At 37.8% G+C, this 16,613-nt stretch overlaps 3 protein-coding genes across 17 annotated transcripts in view; 1 reads left to right on the top strand and 2 right to left on the bottom strand.

Annotated features, from left to right (window-relative positions):
* The window catches only part of SENP5 (SUMO specific peptidase 5), a 40,042-nt gene that overhangs the window by 6,688 nt on the left and 16,741 nt on the right, over nucleotides 1-16,613 (top strand). For 7 of the 11 annotated variants that reach the window (XR_007477569.1, XR_007477570.1, XM_049710269.1 and 4 more), the window contains exons 2-5: nucleotides 3,985-5,525; nucleotides 14,406-14,511; nucleotides 14,687-14,825; nucleotides 15,091-15,138. Coding sequence is in view for 9 of the 11 variants with exons in the window: in XM_049710269.1 (XP_049566226.1) it covers nucleotides 4,016-5,525; nucleotides 14,406-14,511; nucleotides 14,687-14,825; nucleotides 15,091-15,138 (1,803 nt within the window). In the remaining 2 variants the exon portion in view is untranslated. The remainder of the gene's footprint in view (nucleotides 1-3,984; nucleotides 5,526-14,405; nucleotides 14,512-14,686; nucleotides 14,826-15,090; nucleotides 15,139-16,613) is intronic. The other 4 variants (XM_049710270.1, XM_049710266.1, XM_049710272.1 and 1 more) reach the window with 2 other exon arrangements.
* LOC101272126 (short transmembrane mitochondrial protein 1-like) lies at nucleotides 6,372-8,759 on the bottom strand. The gene has a single exon (XM_033403769.2). It carries the CDS (start codon nucleotides 7,120-7,122, stop codon nucleotides 6,997-6,999), a length of 126 nt encoding a protein of 41 aa, XP_033259660.1. The 5' UTR covers nucleotides 7,123-8,759; the 3' UTR covers nucleotides 6,372-6,996.
* Nucleotides 10,784-16,613, bottom strand: part of NCBP2 (nuclear cap binding protein subunit 2) — a 31,963-nt gene continuing 26,133 nt past the window's right edge. For all 5 annotated transcript variants that reach the window (XR_007477576.1, XR_007477579.1, XR_007477582.1 and 2 more), the window contains one exon: nucleotides 10,784-12,719. Coding sequence is in view for 1 of the 5 variants with exons in the window: in XM_049710282.1 (XP_049566239.1) it covers nucleotides 12,716-12,719 (4 nt within the window). In the remaining 4 variants the exon portion in view is untranslated. The remainder of the gene's footprint in view (nucleotides 12,720-16,613) is intronic.

The raw sequence follows: 16,613 nt of genomic DNA, 5'->3' as shown, positions 1-16,613 counted from the left end.
TAAACCGGAAATTACTCCATGTTAGTTCATAGACCTTATCCTTATTCTGTTACAGCTTCATTCATTGTGCAGATGAACCATAGTTTATGCAACCACTGCCCTATGTATGGGCATTTAGGTTGTTTCCAGTATTTTGCAATTACAGACAGTGTTGCAGTGAATAACCATGTACTATGTATTTTCATTATTATTGGAGATGTATCTTCAGGGTAAATTCCTAAAAGTGGAGTTGTTGGATTAAAAGGTGAATACTTGTATGGTTTTGTTAGATATTACCAAATTCCCCTCCAAAATGATTTTATCAGTTTGTATTCCCAACCAGCAAAGTATGAAAGTCTTTTTTCTCCCACCAACAAAACATGTTGCTATAACTTTTGCCAAATTTTTTTGAGGTATAATTGACATTTATTAGTTTCAGGTGTACAACATAATGGTTTAACATTTGTATACATTGCAAAATAATTACAATAAGTCTAGTTAAATCCATCACCATACATAGCTCCCCACCCCCCAAGTTTTTTTTCTTGCGATGAGGGCTTTACTTTTAGCGGCTTTCAAATATGCAATACAGTATTATTAACTGTAGTCACCATGCTGTACAGTACATCGTCATGAATGACTTGTTTATATGTTTATTTATGGAGGTTTGTACCTTTGACTCCTTTCACCCATTTTGCCTATCTCCCAAACCCCCTTGACAATTTTTTAATGCATGAAGTTGAACATCTTTACGTATGTTTAAGGGCCATTTAAAAATATTTATTTGTGAATTGTTTCATTATGTCTTTTTCCCATTTTTCCATCAGCCTTTTCCTTTATCCCTCAATTTAAGATATTAAATATTAGTAATATTAGCCCTTTACTTTCTATTGAGTTTTTCATTTTTGCTATTTTAAGTGTCCTAAGCTCCTTTATTTTTTTAACTGTTCCTTTAAAAAAAAAATCCCATTCTTTTTTTCCCCAGTGGATGTAATGTTTTCTTCTTTGAGGGTAGCGTTGGGGTTTTTTTCCTTCTCTCTTTTTAAAAAAAAATTGTAAAATATACATAACATAAAATTTACCATTTAAATTATTTTTAGGTATACAGTTCAGTGGCATTAAATACATTCATATTGCTGTGCAGCCATCACCACCATCCATCCTGAGACCTATTTTAATTTTCCTAAACTGAAGCTCTTCACATTAAACAATAACTTCCCTTCTCTCCCCTTCTCAGGTTTTTTAAGTTGACTTCTCTAAATATGCTTTTGCTTTTATCTGTTTGTTTTTGTCTATTTTTTATCCCTGGAAGTGTGGTGATTCTTAGTTATGCTGTCTTTTGACCACTAAGAAGTTGGTTGGAGGTTCTGAGCTTGTGGTGGGACTTGTCACTTGTGGGGTGCACTGTGGGCCATGCTGGGCCATTCTGTGGGGGCATACCTGTACTTATATATTTTCTTGTGGAATAATCAGTTTCTCTGAAGAAGAATCTTCCAATCTCCTGCTTGGACGGGAAAGACAGACTGCCAGCGTTTTGGGAGATGAGTGGGAAAGTGTTGTGGGGTCTTATATTCAATATATAATTCCATCTTCAAACTGTTCCTGGGATCCCCTTGTCTGCAGAACTTCCTTTCTGAAGGAGAAACTTCTAATCTTGGGTTGGGGAGGGACAGTTACCTGCTATGCGGAGTCGGGGAGGGATTTGGGGGTTTCATTGCTTCTTAAACTTTGGGGTAATTGTTTGGGCCTGTGTAGTTGTGGCATCCCCAAATATCAGTATCTGTTGGTCTTTTTGAATGATCTATCCCTACCCAACCCCCTGCCCACCCCCAGAACTGATCTCCTCCTTTGGGGTATAAACTTTTCTGGGAGCTGAGTGAGGAAAGAGGTTGGGGAGAAATTCCCTATGTAAACTGATTTATCCTCCTGTTTGTACCCCTGCCCTCAGTTGTACATGATGTGCCTGACTGTTCTAGTTCATTCCCTTGAGTAAGTGAAACTTTGATCATCTGCCATGGTAGGAGAAGGGATCTTAGAGTCTAATTGCTTCTTATTCAGACTTTCAACCAGTCCTTCCTTTTTCAGCTGTCCTCCATTCCCTGACCTTCATAGGTATTGTTGCTCTTGGTTCCTGAGCCTTTCTGAGGTCCTGTAACTTGCTGCTTGGCTTCCCCTACTGCTGGCTTAGATTTCAGCTCTTTTGGCTGGCTAAGTCTGTTATCACTCATTCATCTGCTTTCTTCTTTCAGCAGTTTTATTGCTCGTCTCCTTTTTTGTTGTCATTGTCCCTGAGAGGTTTTGCCTTTTTAAAAACTGCATTTCTGTCATCTTAATGGGATTTGGAAAGGAAGCAGAAGTAAACATGTGTTCAGTCCTCTTCTCCCCCCTGCCCCACCCCCAGAGAAAACTGATGCACAGAAAGGTAATACAGCTTTTCCTAGTAAGTTATTAGTAGGCTGAAATTAGGATATTGGTTTTTGATTCTTCTGTTCCACCTGCAGTGGCTGGTGCCTTTCTTTCTAGGCTAAAGAGCCTTCAGTAATGTTAGATCTTATTAAGTCTGAGGGGAAATCATGTTTGTTTGTTTTTAATATTTATTTATTTGGCTGTGCTGGGTCTTAGTTGCAGCACGCAGGATCTTCATTGCGGCATGCGGGATCTCTAGTTGCGGCATGCGGGCTCTTAGTTGCAGCATGTGGGATCTAGTTCCCTTACCAGGGAACGAACCCGGTCCCACTGCATTGGGAGTGCAGTCTTAACCACTGGACAACCAGGGAAGTCCCAAACCATGTTTGGTTTTGACTATCATTTTCATCTACCCTTTCCTGTAAGTGTGTTCCTAAAGTTCACACACACACACACACACACACACACACTTGTATTGGTTCTTTTTTCTTATACTTACTTGAGAGCCAGAACCATAACTGGTTGAGAGCACCTGATAGAGTCCTGTCTCCTCATAGTCACTCAGAAAGTCTTTGACTGACTGACAAAGAGGAGGCTGGTCGGTCTCCCTCTTGAGGTACTGATATTGCGTGCATATATTGACTGTCCGCCTGTGGATGACTGTACAGAATAAAAGTCCCTGCCTTTCCCTTCTGAAATTTGTTGTATGGGACTTCCCTGGCAGTCCAGTGGTTAAGACTTCACCTTCCAATGCAGGGGGTGTGGGTTCTATCCCTGGTCAGGAAGCTGAGATCCCACATGCCTTGTGGCCAAAAAACCAAAACATGAAACAGAAGCAATATTGTAACAAATTCAATAAAGACTTTAAATATGGTCTACATCAAAAAAAATCTTTAAAAGAAAATTTGTTGTATGGAACAAATTGTTTTGATGTGAACTCAGTCTTAAATGGTGTCTGGTCCCCTCTCCCTTCTCTATCCTTCATTTTACAAATGAGAACACAGAATTTGGGTGACTTGCTTAAAGTCACTTAGCTAATGAGAAACAAGGTCAACACTTAGAAATTCTCTCCTGACTCCCTGCCCTTTCTGCTTCATCAGAAACTGGCTGCATATTGGGAAATGATTCTTGAAACTTGTTTCTATCAGAGGCAGGTACAGCAAAATGGGGTCATGTTGGAGCACTCATGTCTTCCCTTATCCCTCATTTTCATTGTGGGGAAAACCTTGATCAGGTAGGATTTCATTATGTCTGATAGTATAAATTGAACTTCATATGCTTTTTTCAATTTTCTAATGTATATTGCTGTGAATATATCTTTTTTTTTTTTTTTTTTTTTTTTGCGGTACGTGGGCCTCTCACTGTTGTGGCCTCTCCCGTTACAGAGCACAGGCTCCGGACGCGCAGGCTCAGCGGCCATGGCTCACGGGCCCAGCCGCTCCGTGGCATGTGGGATCCTCCCGGACCGGGGCACGAACCCGTGTCCCCTGCATTGGCAGGCGGACTCTCAACCACTGCGCCACCAGGGAAGCCAGTGAATGTATCTTTATGACCTTATTTTTAGGGTAGAAATGTAAATTTTCTTTCTCTTCTTTACAGCTGCATTCAGATCTCATTATGCATCAGAAAAATGAAAAAACAGAGGAAAATTCTATGGAGGAAAGGAATCCACTTAGCTTTTTCTGAGAAATGGAATACTGGGTTTGGAGGCTTTAAGAAGTTCTACTTTCACCAACAGTTGTGCATTCTGAAAGCCAAGTTGGGAAGGCCAGTTACTTGGAGCAGGCATTTAAGGCATTTCCAGTGCAGAAAGAAGGCCCTTCAATTCCAGAAAACGTGGATCCAGGATGAACCCCTTTTTGCTAAGGCAAAGTCCAATGTGGCTGTTCAGAATCTTAGTACTTTTTCCTCTAAAGTGAAAGGAAAGGACACTAAACACTTCATTTCCTCCTCAAGGACCTTCCTGAAACTCCAAGCAGAGAAGTTGCTATCATCAGCAAAGAACTCTGATCATGAATACTCTGGAGAGAAAAGTCTCTTGAAGGCAGCCACTGACATACCAGCAAATAGTGTTTTAAGTCAGGCCAGTGGTCACAGACCTAGGACGGAGCCACAAGCTTCTGATCCTCCTATGAAGTTCAATGGGGAGAGCCAGAGTCCAGGTGAGAGTGGCACAATTGTGGTCACCTTGAGCAACCATAAGAGAAAGTGCTTTTGTTATGGCTGCTGCCGAGGGCTGGAGCACCACAGGAATGGGGGACCCCTGATTCCAAGAAAGTTCCAACTTAATCAACATAGAAGAATAAAAGTATCTCCTCATATGATGTATGAGAAATTATCCATGATTAGATTTCGGTACAGGATTCTCAGATCCCAGCACTTCAGAACAAAAAGCAAAGTTTGCAAGCTAAAAAAAGCCCAGCGAAGCTGGGTGCAGGTCACTGGGGACCATCAAGAGACCCTTAGGGAGAACAGTGAGGGTGGCAGTTGCAGCTTATTCCCTTCCCCAGAACCTAAAGACCCTTCTTGTCGGCATCAACCATACCTTCCAGATATGGACAGCAATGCTGTGGTGAAGGGAAAGAACTCTCATGTGCCTGATGGCCACACTAAAGGAAGCCCTCTCTTGGGCAAGGAGCTTAGTTTAGATGAAGCATTCCCTGACCAACAGAATGGCAGTGCCACATACATCTGGGACCAGTCACCCTGTTCCTCTCCTAAGTGGGAGTGTACAGAGCTGATTCATGACATCCCCTTACCAGAACATCATTCTAATAACATGTTTATCTCGGAAACCGAGGGAGAAGTTATGGCTCTGGGTCAGGAAAATCGGACAAGTACTGTCAATGATGACAGAGTAAAACTGTCAGTGTCTGGGGCAGATCAATCTGTGAGTAGTGTAGATGGGCCTGTGTCCGAAGAGACTGTTCAGAATGAGAGTTCATGCCAGATGGATGAGGATGGATCTTTCAAGCAGAACATTCTTAGTTCTAAGTTGCTGGACCACCCTTACTGTAAAAGTCCACTGGAGGCTCCTCTGACGTGCAGTGGACTCAAACTAGAAAATCAAGTGGGAGGTGGGAAGAACAGTCAAAAAGCCTCTCCAGTGGATGATGAACAGCTGTCAATCTGCCTTTCTGGTATGCACTCTTCCTTTATTCTCCCTCAATCTCTGGCCCACACCTGCTGTCCATTATCCTTTCTAGGAGAGTCCTATTTGGTCCTTCCCCACATGGATTTCCCTTTAAGCATTTAGACATTCTTTTATATTGCTGTATTATGTAGATGTTCCATAGTTTAGTAAGTTTTTGATTGACGGACACTTGTGTTGCTTTTAGTTGTTTCCCTCTATAAACAATGGTGCAGTGGAATTACTTCTTTATACTTCTATGGTTGTTTTTGTAAGTTAAATTCCTAGTAGTAGAAATGATGGTGGAAGGATAATCACACTTAAAATTTTAAGAGAATTGTTAAATTGCCCTCTAAAAAGTTGAACCCGTTTGCATTTGCTAAAGTTTGCTAGTCTCATAGATCACAAGAGAGTTCTTTGTTTTAATTTGCCTTTTTAAATTTAAAGTTTGAACATCTTTTTCTGTCTTTGCCATTTTTTGTTTGTGTATAATTTTACTTTGCCTTTTTCTCTATTGGATTGTTTATATTTTATTTAATATATGAGAAGCTCCTATGTACCATTGTTGGCTCTAAGAATGTGGCAACAAACAGGATACACTGATTCCTACCCTCAAGGTCCTTAGCATCATTATAGTTTTTTTTTAAATGAGAACCACTATAAAGTTATAATGTAAATACATTTTTTTAAATGTAAAAAGGCATAAAATTTCCTTTATAGACAGCTTCTCATTTATCTGCCATGTAACGTAAAATGTGCCTATAATAAGTATGATTCTTATGAGAGAATAGAGCGAGATCAAATGCACCATTAAAAAAAACATGCATACGAGACTATGAATTCTACTGAGGACAAAGGCCATTACTTTAAATACTTTTAAATTCCCGAGTTCCTGATAGAGTTCTCAGAACAGAGTTTCTTGGTTAATGAAGAGCAAATTGATTTATTGGTTAAATTAGCAACTATGGAGCTTCCTGACAACAATATAAAATTAGTGGATAATTCACCAGAAACTGGCTTCTAGATTTTCATTTTAGTTACTACTTTGAAACAACATAATTTAGTACCAAAGGTTTAAACACCCAGTATAATTGCTAGACTGTGAAATCAGCATTATTTATATCTCATCAGCTATACAAAACTCATCATTTTTTCTTTCGGAAAAAAAACGGTAGTAGAAATCCCAAAGAATAAGGGAGAAACTACTAGTTAAAGGTCATGTTTACTAATCTAGCACCATAATTCCATTCTCAGGACCTCCCAAGTGGCTGGAAGGAGGAAGGGAAGAAGTGAGGATGTTGGAAAAGTAAGGGTTGTTCTTAACTTGTGGCCCCATTTGTGGTGTAAGGCAATGCAGGGTCTAGCAAAGAAGAAAATTGCTGAGGCTGGAGATGAAAACAAAAGCTTTTGGTTCAGATGGTAAAGGAGGCCCTCAAGAACAGTAGAATCAGTTTATCCAGGAGGCAGTGCTAGAGTTGGCCTCATGAACTAGGGGGTTTCTTCTTGGCGTCCACGTCCTTTTTAATTTCTTCAAGTATGTCGTAGTTCTGAGCCAGATACATTCCCACCACATTGCCAAGAGTAAATCCAAGCAGGAACTGGAGCATAGTGTCGGCAAGGAGGGCTCGAAGGGCGGCTGCAGCTCCTTGGGCCGTCCGAGCCTGCCTCCCCTGGCCTAGTTTTAAAGATGTTAAATTAAATTTTGGTAAAAGCCCTCAGTACCCTGACTTTGTGTATGACATTTTTGCTTAACAGAGAATTTCAGTTCTTACATAGTAAAATTTATTTGTCTTTACATTATGGCTTCAAGTTTTTACATAGTGCTTTAAAGTCTTCTTGTCAAAATCTACCCCATGAAGTCATTTGGTATAAACACTTCTGGAAGATAATATGGCAGTATCAGTCTTTGACCCATTCCCCTTCTTGCACTTTAGCCAAGATATAAAAGAGTACAAATATATTTGTACAGGGACATTACTTATAGTATTGTCTTGGTAGTAAAACACTGAGGACAACCAAAGCAAGTGTTTTTATGGACCTATAAATTACAGCATATCCAGGCAGTATACTATGAAGCTATTAAAGAATAAATTCGAAAAGTGAAAAAAGCAAGTTGCAAAACAGAAGGAGGCCATTTTGTAAAAAGATACATGTGCACATAATGAGTACATGTACATATGTGTGCACATGCATTTGTATAGGACATATCTGGACAGATATATCAAATTGTTATAAATGGCTTTTTCTGGGGAGTTAGGAGAGTTACTTCTTGGTGGTTTAAACAATTCTGAACACTTTGCTTTTTCAACCATTAAGTATGTATGAAAAACTTTTCCTCACAAAATGACAAAGTACAGAGTCCTAGAAAATCTTTCCAAAAAAATTCTGTTGTTTATGCTGTCCTAGAATGAAGACAAATTTCCCTACTATGAGGTTAGCAGAACCATGATTCATAAATCTGAAAAACTTAGCATTTACCCACAAATACCAATTAACTTACAAATATATATGTAGCACTTCCAAAAAAGTTGATAAATTGACTATGTCCTATAGTAAAACTGTAGCATAACGTGAAGACAAGAATTTTTTACAGAATTCACATTTAGTGATCTGTAATGTAGTTATTTTAATAGGCTAAAAGAGAAAAGTCATGGTATCTCAGCAAGTACTGAAAGCTTGATAATAAAGCTTAGCTTCCTTTGTGTTTAAATCTCTTTGAAAACTAGGAATAAAGAAAACTTCCTTCACTTAGTAAAGAATATCTGTCAGAAACCAAAAGTAGATTTACGAGGATGAAGTAAGCCCATGGAATCTCTTCTTCCTCCTACCAAACCCACAGAAATTATGAAAAATATATTTAAAACATATGTATCTGTATACTCAAAAACAAAGAGAGTTTTGGTAGATCAAAAACTGAGAAACTAACAAGGCATAAAGTAGAGGGGAGATCCAGAGGGGAGCCCCAGTGACAGAAGGAAGATTAGTGCAGGAAAATGGTGCAACACTGAGGGTGTACCATTTCTGGAGATGGTGGAGGTGGAGAGGAAAGGGGAGACCCATGGTAAAAGACCAAGTAGTTGGAAAATCTCCACAAAAGCATCTCTCCCTGCCTGTGCCATATATCAGCAAGGAGGATATCTGCTATCAAGCTGAAATTTCTCCCCCACTCCAATTTTATTGAGATATAATTGACATATAGCACTGAAATTCTAAGAATAGGAGATTGGTGTGGAGAGGCAGGACATTCCCCTCTACTCCTGCCCCATTACTTATAATGCCTGGCAAGAATGAAGAACATCCCTTTCCAGAAGAACTGTTTTGGGGGTTCTTAGCATCCCCACATTGAAAATAGTTCAAGGCAGAGCAAAAGCTACTGCCCATCACAGCCTTCCCTCCACCCGCAAGTTATTCAAGTAGAGATGAGCCTGTAATCTATCACCAAACATCTGGAGAAAGCCAACACGATGGAAGAGACAAATTGAACTAAACTCGAGTAATCAGGATTAATAGAGCAATCAGAATAGGAATCAGTATAGGACAATCAGCATGGTATATGCTCCCTTAATTGACTTTGTAGTGTTAGCCAATATTCTGTGGGGTCCTGAATGCTGGCTCTTCTCTAATATAACTGCACATTATGCTCATTTTGTATTTATATATTTAATAAGAGCCCATTGTACTTACCAAAATTTACTTTTGTGTTTCATATTTTTATCAAATATTGCATAAACTGATGCAGTATTTGTTCAGAAAGTTACTCCCTTCAAAACCAAGTTGAATACTTTGCAACAACAGTAGTGTTATGTTTGTACAAGACAACTTTAAAAAATTTCAGGGAGGGTAGGAAAGTCTAGGATTCTGTACTCAGATTAGCTGTTTTGGAAGGAAAAGAAATAGATTCCTGTATCACAATATGTTCCAGGTGGATTGAAAAGTTAACTAATTAGAAACAAATACAGATAAACAAAAACTTGTACACAAATATTCATAGCATCATTATTCATAGTAGCCAAAAAGTGGAAAAAACTTAAATATCCATCAACTGATGAATAGATGAATAAAATTTTGGTATATCTATACAATGGAATATTATTCTGCCATAAAAAGGAATGATATATTTCAGTTTGGGTGAACCTTGAAAACATGCTAAGTGAAAGAAGTCAGACACAAAAGGCTACATACCATATGATTCTATCGTTTTGAAATGTTCAGAGTAGGCAAATACATAGAGATAAAAAGTAGATTAATGGTTGCCAGGGGGTGGGGGGGGGAATAAGGAGTAATTGCTAATACATACAAAGTTTTTTTGTGGAGTGATGCAGATGTTCTGGAATTACGTAATGGTAATGGTTGTACAACTCTGAATATATAAAAACCCACTGAATTGTAGACTTTTAAGAGGATGAATTATGGTATGTGAATCATAGCTTAAGCTGTTAAAAAAAACACAAGACCATTTTTATAATCTCATATTGATAAGACATTTTAAAGCATGATAGGAAACTCAGAAGCAATAAAAGTATACCAATTTGACTCCATAAGCATTAAAATCTCGTAAATATAGATAACCAAATTCATAAGTGAAAATCTGCAAGTTTTAATGTCCTTTGACCCAGAAATTTGAAAATGTTTTTAGTTTTTAATTTTTGGCTTGCAGGGTCATAGTTCCCTGACTAGGGATCGAACTCTTGCCCTTGGCAGTGAAAGCATGGAATCCTAACCACTGGACCGCCAGGGAGTTCCCTCAGAAATTTGAATTTTAGCAAGTGTGTTCTAAGGAAACACTAGAACAAGGATATATTGAGGGTTTTAATTGTAACATTATTTAGAGAGCTAAAAATTAACAAATGGCCATCAGCACGGAATTGGTTAAAATATGCCAGATCAATTTAATGGACCACTAGATTGTTTTGAATTGACTTAGGGAAAAAAAATCCATGTATTGAATATAAAAAAGCAGCTTCCAGAAGAGTGAGTATAGTTTGCTACTTACATGTTTAAGACATACATGTTCATTAGGGCATAAAAGTTCTAAAGGAATTATGGGGTGGCTGCCACTTTATTTTAAAATGTTTATGGTCATGTATTGATACTAGCATAAATACTTAAAGCTTGTTCCCATTTCAAGTTTGTAAAAATATTCAGCCCTATTTTCTAGACTATTAATGTGTTATTTTTACATGTAGGTGTTTGGAAAAAACTAAAGATGGCTTCCTACATTTTTTTTTTTTTTTTGCGGTACGCGGGCCTCTCACTGTTGTGGCCTCTCCCGTTGCGGAGCACAGGCTCCGGACGCGCAGGCTCAGTGGCCATGGCTCATGGGCCCAGGCGCTCTGTGGCATATGGGATCTTCCTGGACCAGGGCACGAACCTGTGTCCTTTGCGTCGGCAGGCGGACTCTCAACCACTGCACCACCAGGGAAGCCCGGATTCCTACATTCTTTACACCAAAATGAATTTCAACTGTGAACAAAAGATTTACTTGGTAGTTCTAATACTATTTATTGATTAATTCATCTTTTTCCCATGATTATGAGATGCTGCCTGCCATTCTGATTCCTATCTGGTTGGTTTCTCTGTTTCTGTGATAGCACTATTCTGCTTCAATCACTGTTATTTGGTTTTATAATTTGATGGGATTAGGCCCTCCTTCTCCTCTTCTCTTTTGCCCCTATTCACCTCTCCTCCTTAATCTTTTTCAAAAATTTCTAAGAATTTCTCACATTTTTGTCCCAAGATGAATTTGGATTTGGTTTTTCAATTAAACCAATGAACAAACAGTGGCTTTTGATTGGTATTGCATTACATTAATAGACTAATTTAGGGGAAATTGCATTCATTTTAATATGGAGTTTTCCTGTCTAAAAACCAAAGAATTACTCCATTTATTGATCTGTGTCCCTTACTAGAATTTGGTAGTGCTTTTCACTTGTTTAATAAGTTTAATAAACTTAAGCACATTCCTTAAGTTTATTCTTAGATATTTTGTGCCTTTCTTATTTTTGATGGGACCTTTCTGACATGTGTATTGTATCTTGTTGGAGAACCAAGTGGTTGCATTTCATATGTGCACAACACAATGAACCCCTTCCACTTTCAGGGTGGGATGTGATCCAAGTGACCCATATCAGTTGTTGCAAGAAAAAGCTGTCTAACACAGTTGGTTTAACATGATGAGTAATTTAACTTCTAAAAAACACCTCAGTTTTTGTTTTTCACATTATTACCTTTTGTACTTACAAGATGGAATATAATTTGAACTCCAATTTTTCATGGTTTTGTTTTTTCCTAATATTTTATCCTTTGCTTCTAGGTCCTACTAAAATTTTAGTACTTCTGGAATAAAAGAAATTGTATATTCCAAATGCATTTTCCTTGTTGGTTCATTGGTTTGGTGAAAACAAGTGGATAAATAGTGAATTTAACTCTCATTTTATTTTAATTTTTTGGCTGAGCCCTGCAGCAAGTGGGATCTAGTTCCCCAACCAGGGATAGAACCACTGCCCCCTGCAGTGGAAGCGTGGAATCCTAACTATTGGACCTCCAGGGAATTCTGTAACTCTCATTTTAAGAAGTCTGTTTTTTGGGTTACTCTTGGCCCATGGGTATTAGAAGGGAAAGGTAAAATGAAGAACAAAGTTGTTTTATAGAGAAGAGATAATAGATATTTCCTGCATTGGAGGTGGCACAGCATAGACGTTAACGGCTCAGTTTCTGTTGTCACATAACCTACAGTCAGAACCTGATTTCTGCCATATGCTAGTTAAGGGTCCTTGGGGAAGTTATTTAACCTCCTTAAGCCGCCTGTCTCCATTTTTAAAGTAGGGATACTGTCTAACACATAGGATAGTTATAAGGATGAAACGAGGTATGCTAGTGCTTGGCTTATGAGTGCTTTTTTTTTTAAAATTATGTATTTATTTTTGGCTGCATTGGGTCTTCGTTGATGTGCACGGGTTTTCTCTAGTTGAGGAGAGCAGGGGCTACTCTGTTGCAGTGCGCAGTCTTCTCATTGCAGTGGCTTCTCTTGTTGTGGAGCACAGGCTCTAGGCACGCCGGCTTCAGTATGAGCGCGTTTTAACTGTTGTTTACTTCTGGTCCTAGTGAGATAATGGTGTGTGCATCAGTGAGACATTGTCATTAGGGTTGTCCTTGAAGATCCAGGTAGGGCTTTTCTACTGCATTACCAATCCATGTTTATCATCTGAAGGTGAAAACAAAAATACGGATAAGAGGAAAAAAACATAACAACTTAAACATAATAACTTAAAATCCCCCAAACACTGCCGTTCAGAAATAACATTGTTAACATAACAAGGACACCTCTTGTTACAAGTTTGGAATTGGGTCCATATTCGATTGGTAGAAGAGATTGCTTTCTTATTGAAGAGTCTCAATTAAGGTTGCTGGGCCTAAAGTTTAATTTTTTGTTATTGGGGCAATATTTTTGTATAAAATTTGTTCCTTAAATTCAGTTTCTCAAATGTTGGGAATCCTTATCTTCTGTTTGGGTCCATTCTCCCATGTAGACACAAGACTATGCTTAGACAACTGTAAGATATGATATAGTAAACACTATCGGCAAACGTAGGCCGAATGGATTCCTAGTGTAGAAGCCCCAAGTCATCATCTCCTACTCTGACTAAACTGGAACATGAGACTCCCTTTGTCTTCTGTATGCCTAAAGCCTAGACCAGGAGCAGACATAAGCAAGCAACTCTTTCCTGCTTACTGTACTCTTAAGCCTTTCAAGTTGGGAGCTACTCTGGTGGGAGACTAACAGGAGGAAAATAGGTTTTTCACACATTTGTCTGCTCCTCCCCCATACAAAACACTCCATTTCCAGGACAGTTACTGTGTTGTGATCATTTCTGTCCATTTTATATAGATACTTAGCAGAGGCCATTCTTGAAGTTAGAAAGGGGGCTGGGTAAAATAAGTGGCTAACAGTCCTCATTTTTTCCATCTTAACTCGGTGGACTTAACTGTCAGACCGATGGTTAGCCAGACTGTTGTTCTCCCCACTCCCCACTCAGTGGATAGCCTAAGTCATATCTCCACTTCTGTGAGCCTCTAAGCCTTCCCTCAGCTTCTTTGTAGTTACTTAGAAATAATGGCCTGGTTTTATTTCCTAGCGTATTTTTAGGTATATTTCTTCATTGGATCCTCTTGGAAACCATTAAAATGCATATACCTATTACTTAAGTTGACGTAAAGACTAGCCTGTATCCTGGTCAAGAAGTCATTCTTTAATTCTGTTTCCACTTTTAAAACATGCCTCACCAGCTGTTACCCAGTTAAGCTCACTTCAAAGGGTTTAGCTCACCTCATAGGGTTATGCAGTATCATGAGTATTAAAATAACTATCAAATTGTATATTAAAAATGCCTTAGTATATGTCCCTTGTTATGAGATGTGAAATTTCACACCTTTATCAAATAATAAATACAATGACAGTGATCTCAACAATTCTAATTGTGATTTTAAAAAAGATAATTTCTTCAGTTACTAAATGTGATAGACACATTTAACTAGGTGATTAAACCCTTTAGGTTTTACCTTTGGGAGATAGGATTCTTCTCCAAGGTTAAGATACTGAAAAATGTCAGTCTTTAGTTTCAGCTATCCATTTTCTAACAATGCATCAGTAGCTTAAAAATCCAATGTGAAATGATGCCTTAGAGCATTTCTCTCTAGATTGGAATGGTGAGGGCCTGATCCATTTAATTTTTTTTTACAAAGTATAACTTTTAAAAGATTTCTTTTTATAATGCATTTAGTAATGTAGGTTAAATGTATGTTAAGTGTTGTGTGTAAGTTAAGTAATGGGACGGTGACTTTGCTGAAAATGCCTTTTCCATCTTAAATTTTCTTTCTTCCTTTATTTAAGGATTCCTAGATGAGGTTATGAAGAAGTATGGCAGTTTGGTCCCACTCAGTGAAAAAGATGTCCTTGGAAGATTAAAAGATGTCTTTAATGAAGACTTTTCTAATAGGTTTGTCAATGATGCTTAAGTTAAGCCATTGAAAAGAAAATTATTGGCTTATATGACTTTTCTCTTGATTTAAAAAAAAAAGGATACTTAGCAATAAACTGAGTTGAACTTTTGTTTCGTGTTTTTTTTTTTTTTTTTTTTTTTTACTTTTTCTTTCAAAATATTTCTGTTTCAGAAAACCTTTTATCAATAGGGAGATAACAAACTATCGGGCCAGACATCAAAAATGCAACTTCCGCATCTTCTACAATAAGCACATGCTGGATATGGATGATCTGGCAACCCTGGATGGTCAGAATTGGCTGAATGACCAGGTTAGTGTATTGTATATTCTCAGCATGGAAGTTGCAGAGGATGTTGGACAATAAAATGTAATTAATAACCTCTAGGTTGGCCTCACAATTATCTTTTGGAATCAAGGATTCTTTATTCCTTACTAAAGTGACTCATTCACTAACGCAGTACAGTATTGGAAAGGTTTGATTACTTTTAGCAGTAGCAATATGTTATTCATTCTGAGTGGATGTTCTGAATTGCATAGGGTTATTAGTAAGCTGGTTTTATGTTGACTTTTTATAGGTCATTAATATGTACGGTGAGCTGATAATGGATGCAGTCCCAGACAAAGTAAGTGAAAACTTTCTCTTTAGGAGAAAGAATCCTTGTGTATTAAAGGAAGAAGCTTTTTTTTTTAACTTTATGTAATTATTGGATATTTCTTAGATTTTTAAAAGGAGATTTTTGTCTTGATATGTGCTAGGATTGCGCATAAGGTCTATAAAATCATTTCAGCATAAGAAAGTCATGATGCCAGTATTTTCCTGCTTATTTATTTCAGAATGGGTGTGTTTTTTGATATCTTGAAGAGGCTTTTTTTTTTCTTTAGTGGGTAGATGCACAAGAAGGACTATTTGCTTTGAATTTTTAAATTTAACTTTAAAAAACTTTAACTTAATGTATTACTCCCTTTAAAAATGTAGTAAAGTAGTATTCATCTTCACTTTTTCTTGGATTAATCTTTGATACTCAGTTTAAATACAAACTAACCCCCCTTAAACTCTAAAATTCCCTCAAGAGCTTAGTTACTATTTTTTAAAATTTAATATATTAAATTTTCTTTCTGAGTACTCACATTGCCTGATGGGGAGGCTTTAATTTCAAGCAAAACCTTTCCAAGTACTTTATAAACTTTTATAAATCTAATAATTTAAACAGGTAAATATAATGAATCTCAGATTCCAACACTTTATTAATAAAGACAAAATGTCATAACTTTCCACTTAAAATCAAAAATCTGTTATACATTTTAAATTGGTATCATGAAGCTAATCTGTCAGATTCTCTATTTTGTCAAATTCTCTTAATCATCAGAAATCTAAACATACACCTGTATGTTTAGATTTAAACACCAGATGATTTTTAACATAAAAGTATTAATTTCAAGAGTATAATTTCCCTTCATTACCACTACATTTAATTCTAAACCTTCATTGGATGAAAAGGACACTTAACCAAGGCCGTGGTTCTCAAAGTATAGTCCCCAAACCAGCAGCATCAGCATCACCTGGGAATTTACTAGGAATGCAGAGTTTTGGATCCAACCGACACCTACTAAATCAGAAACTGGAGGTGGAGCTCAGCAGTCTGTGTTTTAACAAGCCCTGCAGATTCTGAAGGACTCAAAGTTTGAGGATTACTGTCTAGAGATAGCTACTACAAGCCTTTTTTATTAATATCTTAAACTGTGTGATTCTCAAAACGAATGTGCATCAGAATCCTCAGAAACCAGATTGCTGAGCCCTGCCCTCATAGTTTCTGTTTTAGTAGGACTGGAGTGGGGCCTGAGAATTTCCCTTTTAACAAGTTCCCAGGTGATGCTGATACTGCTGGTCTGATGACCACACCCTGAGAACCTCAGCACTAAGGGAACAGTTTTATCATCTCAAGTGAGTCAAAGTTAGAGTGAACACTTTAAGACTGTAGTATGTTTACCGTCTCAGGTGAGCTCATACTCGTTTATAAGCCAGAATTTTGAAAAAGCCAAGGATGCAGGACATGATGCTACATACGACTAGGGTAATTTTTTCAGTGCTAGAAATGAT

The sequence above is a fragment of the Orcinus orca genome, chromosome 5, assembly GCF_937001465.1.
Source record: "Orcinus orca chromosome 5, mOrcOrc1.1, whole genome shotgun sequence".
Lineage (NCBI taxonomy): Eukaryota > Metazoa > Chordata > Mammalia > Artiodactyla > Delphinidae > Orcinus > Orcinus orca.
The sequence above is the reverse complement of the archived record's forward strand: the minus strand, read 5'-3'. Positions and strand labels throughout refer to the sequence as shown.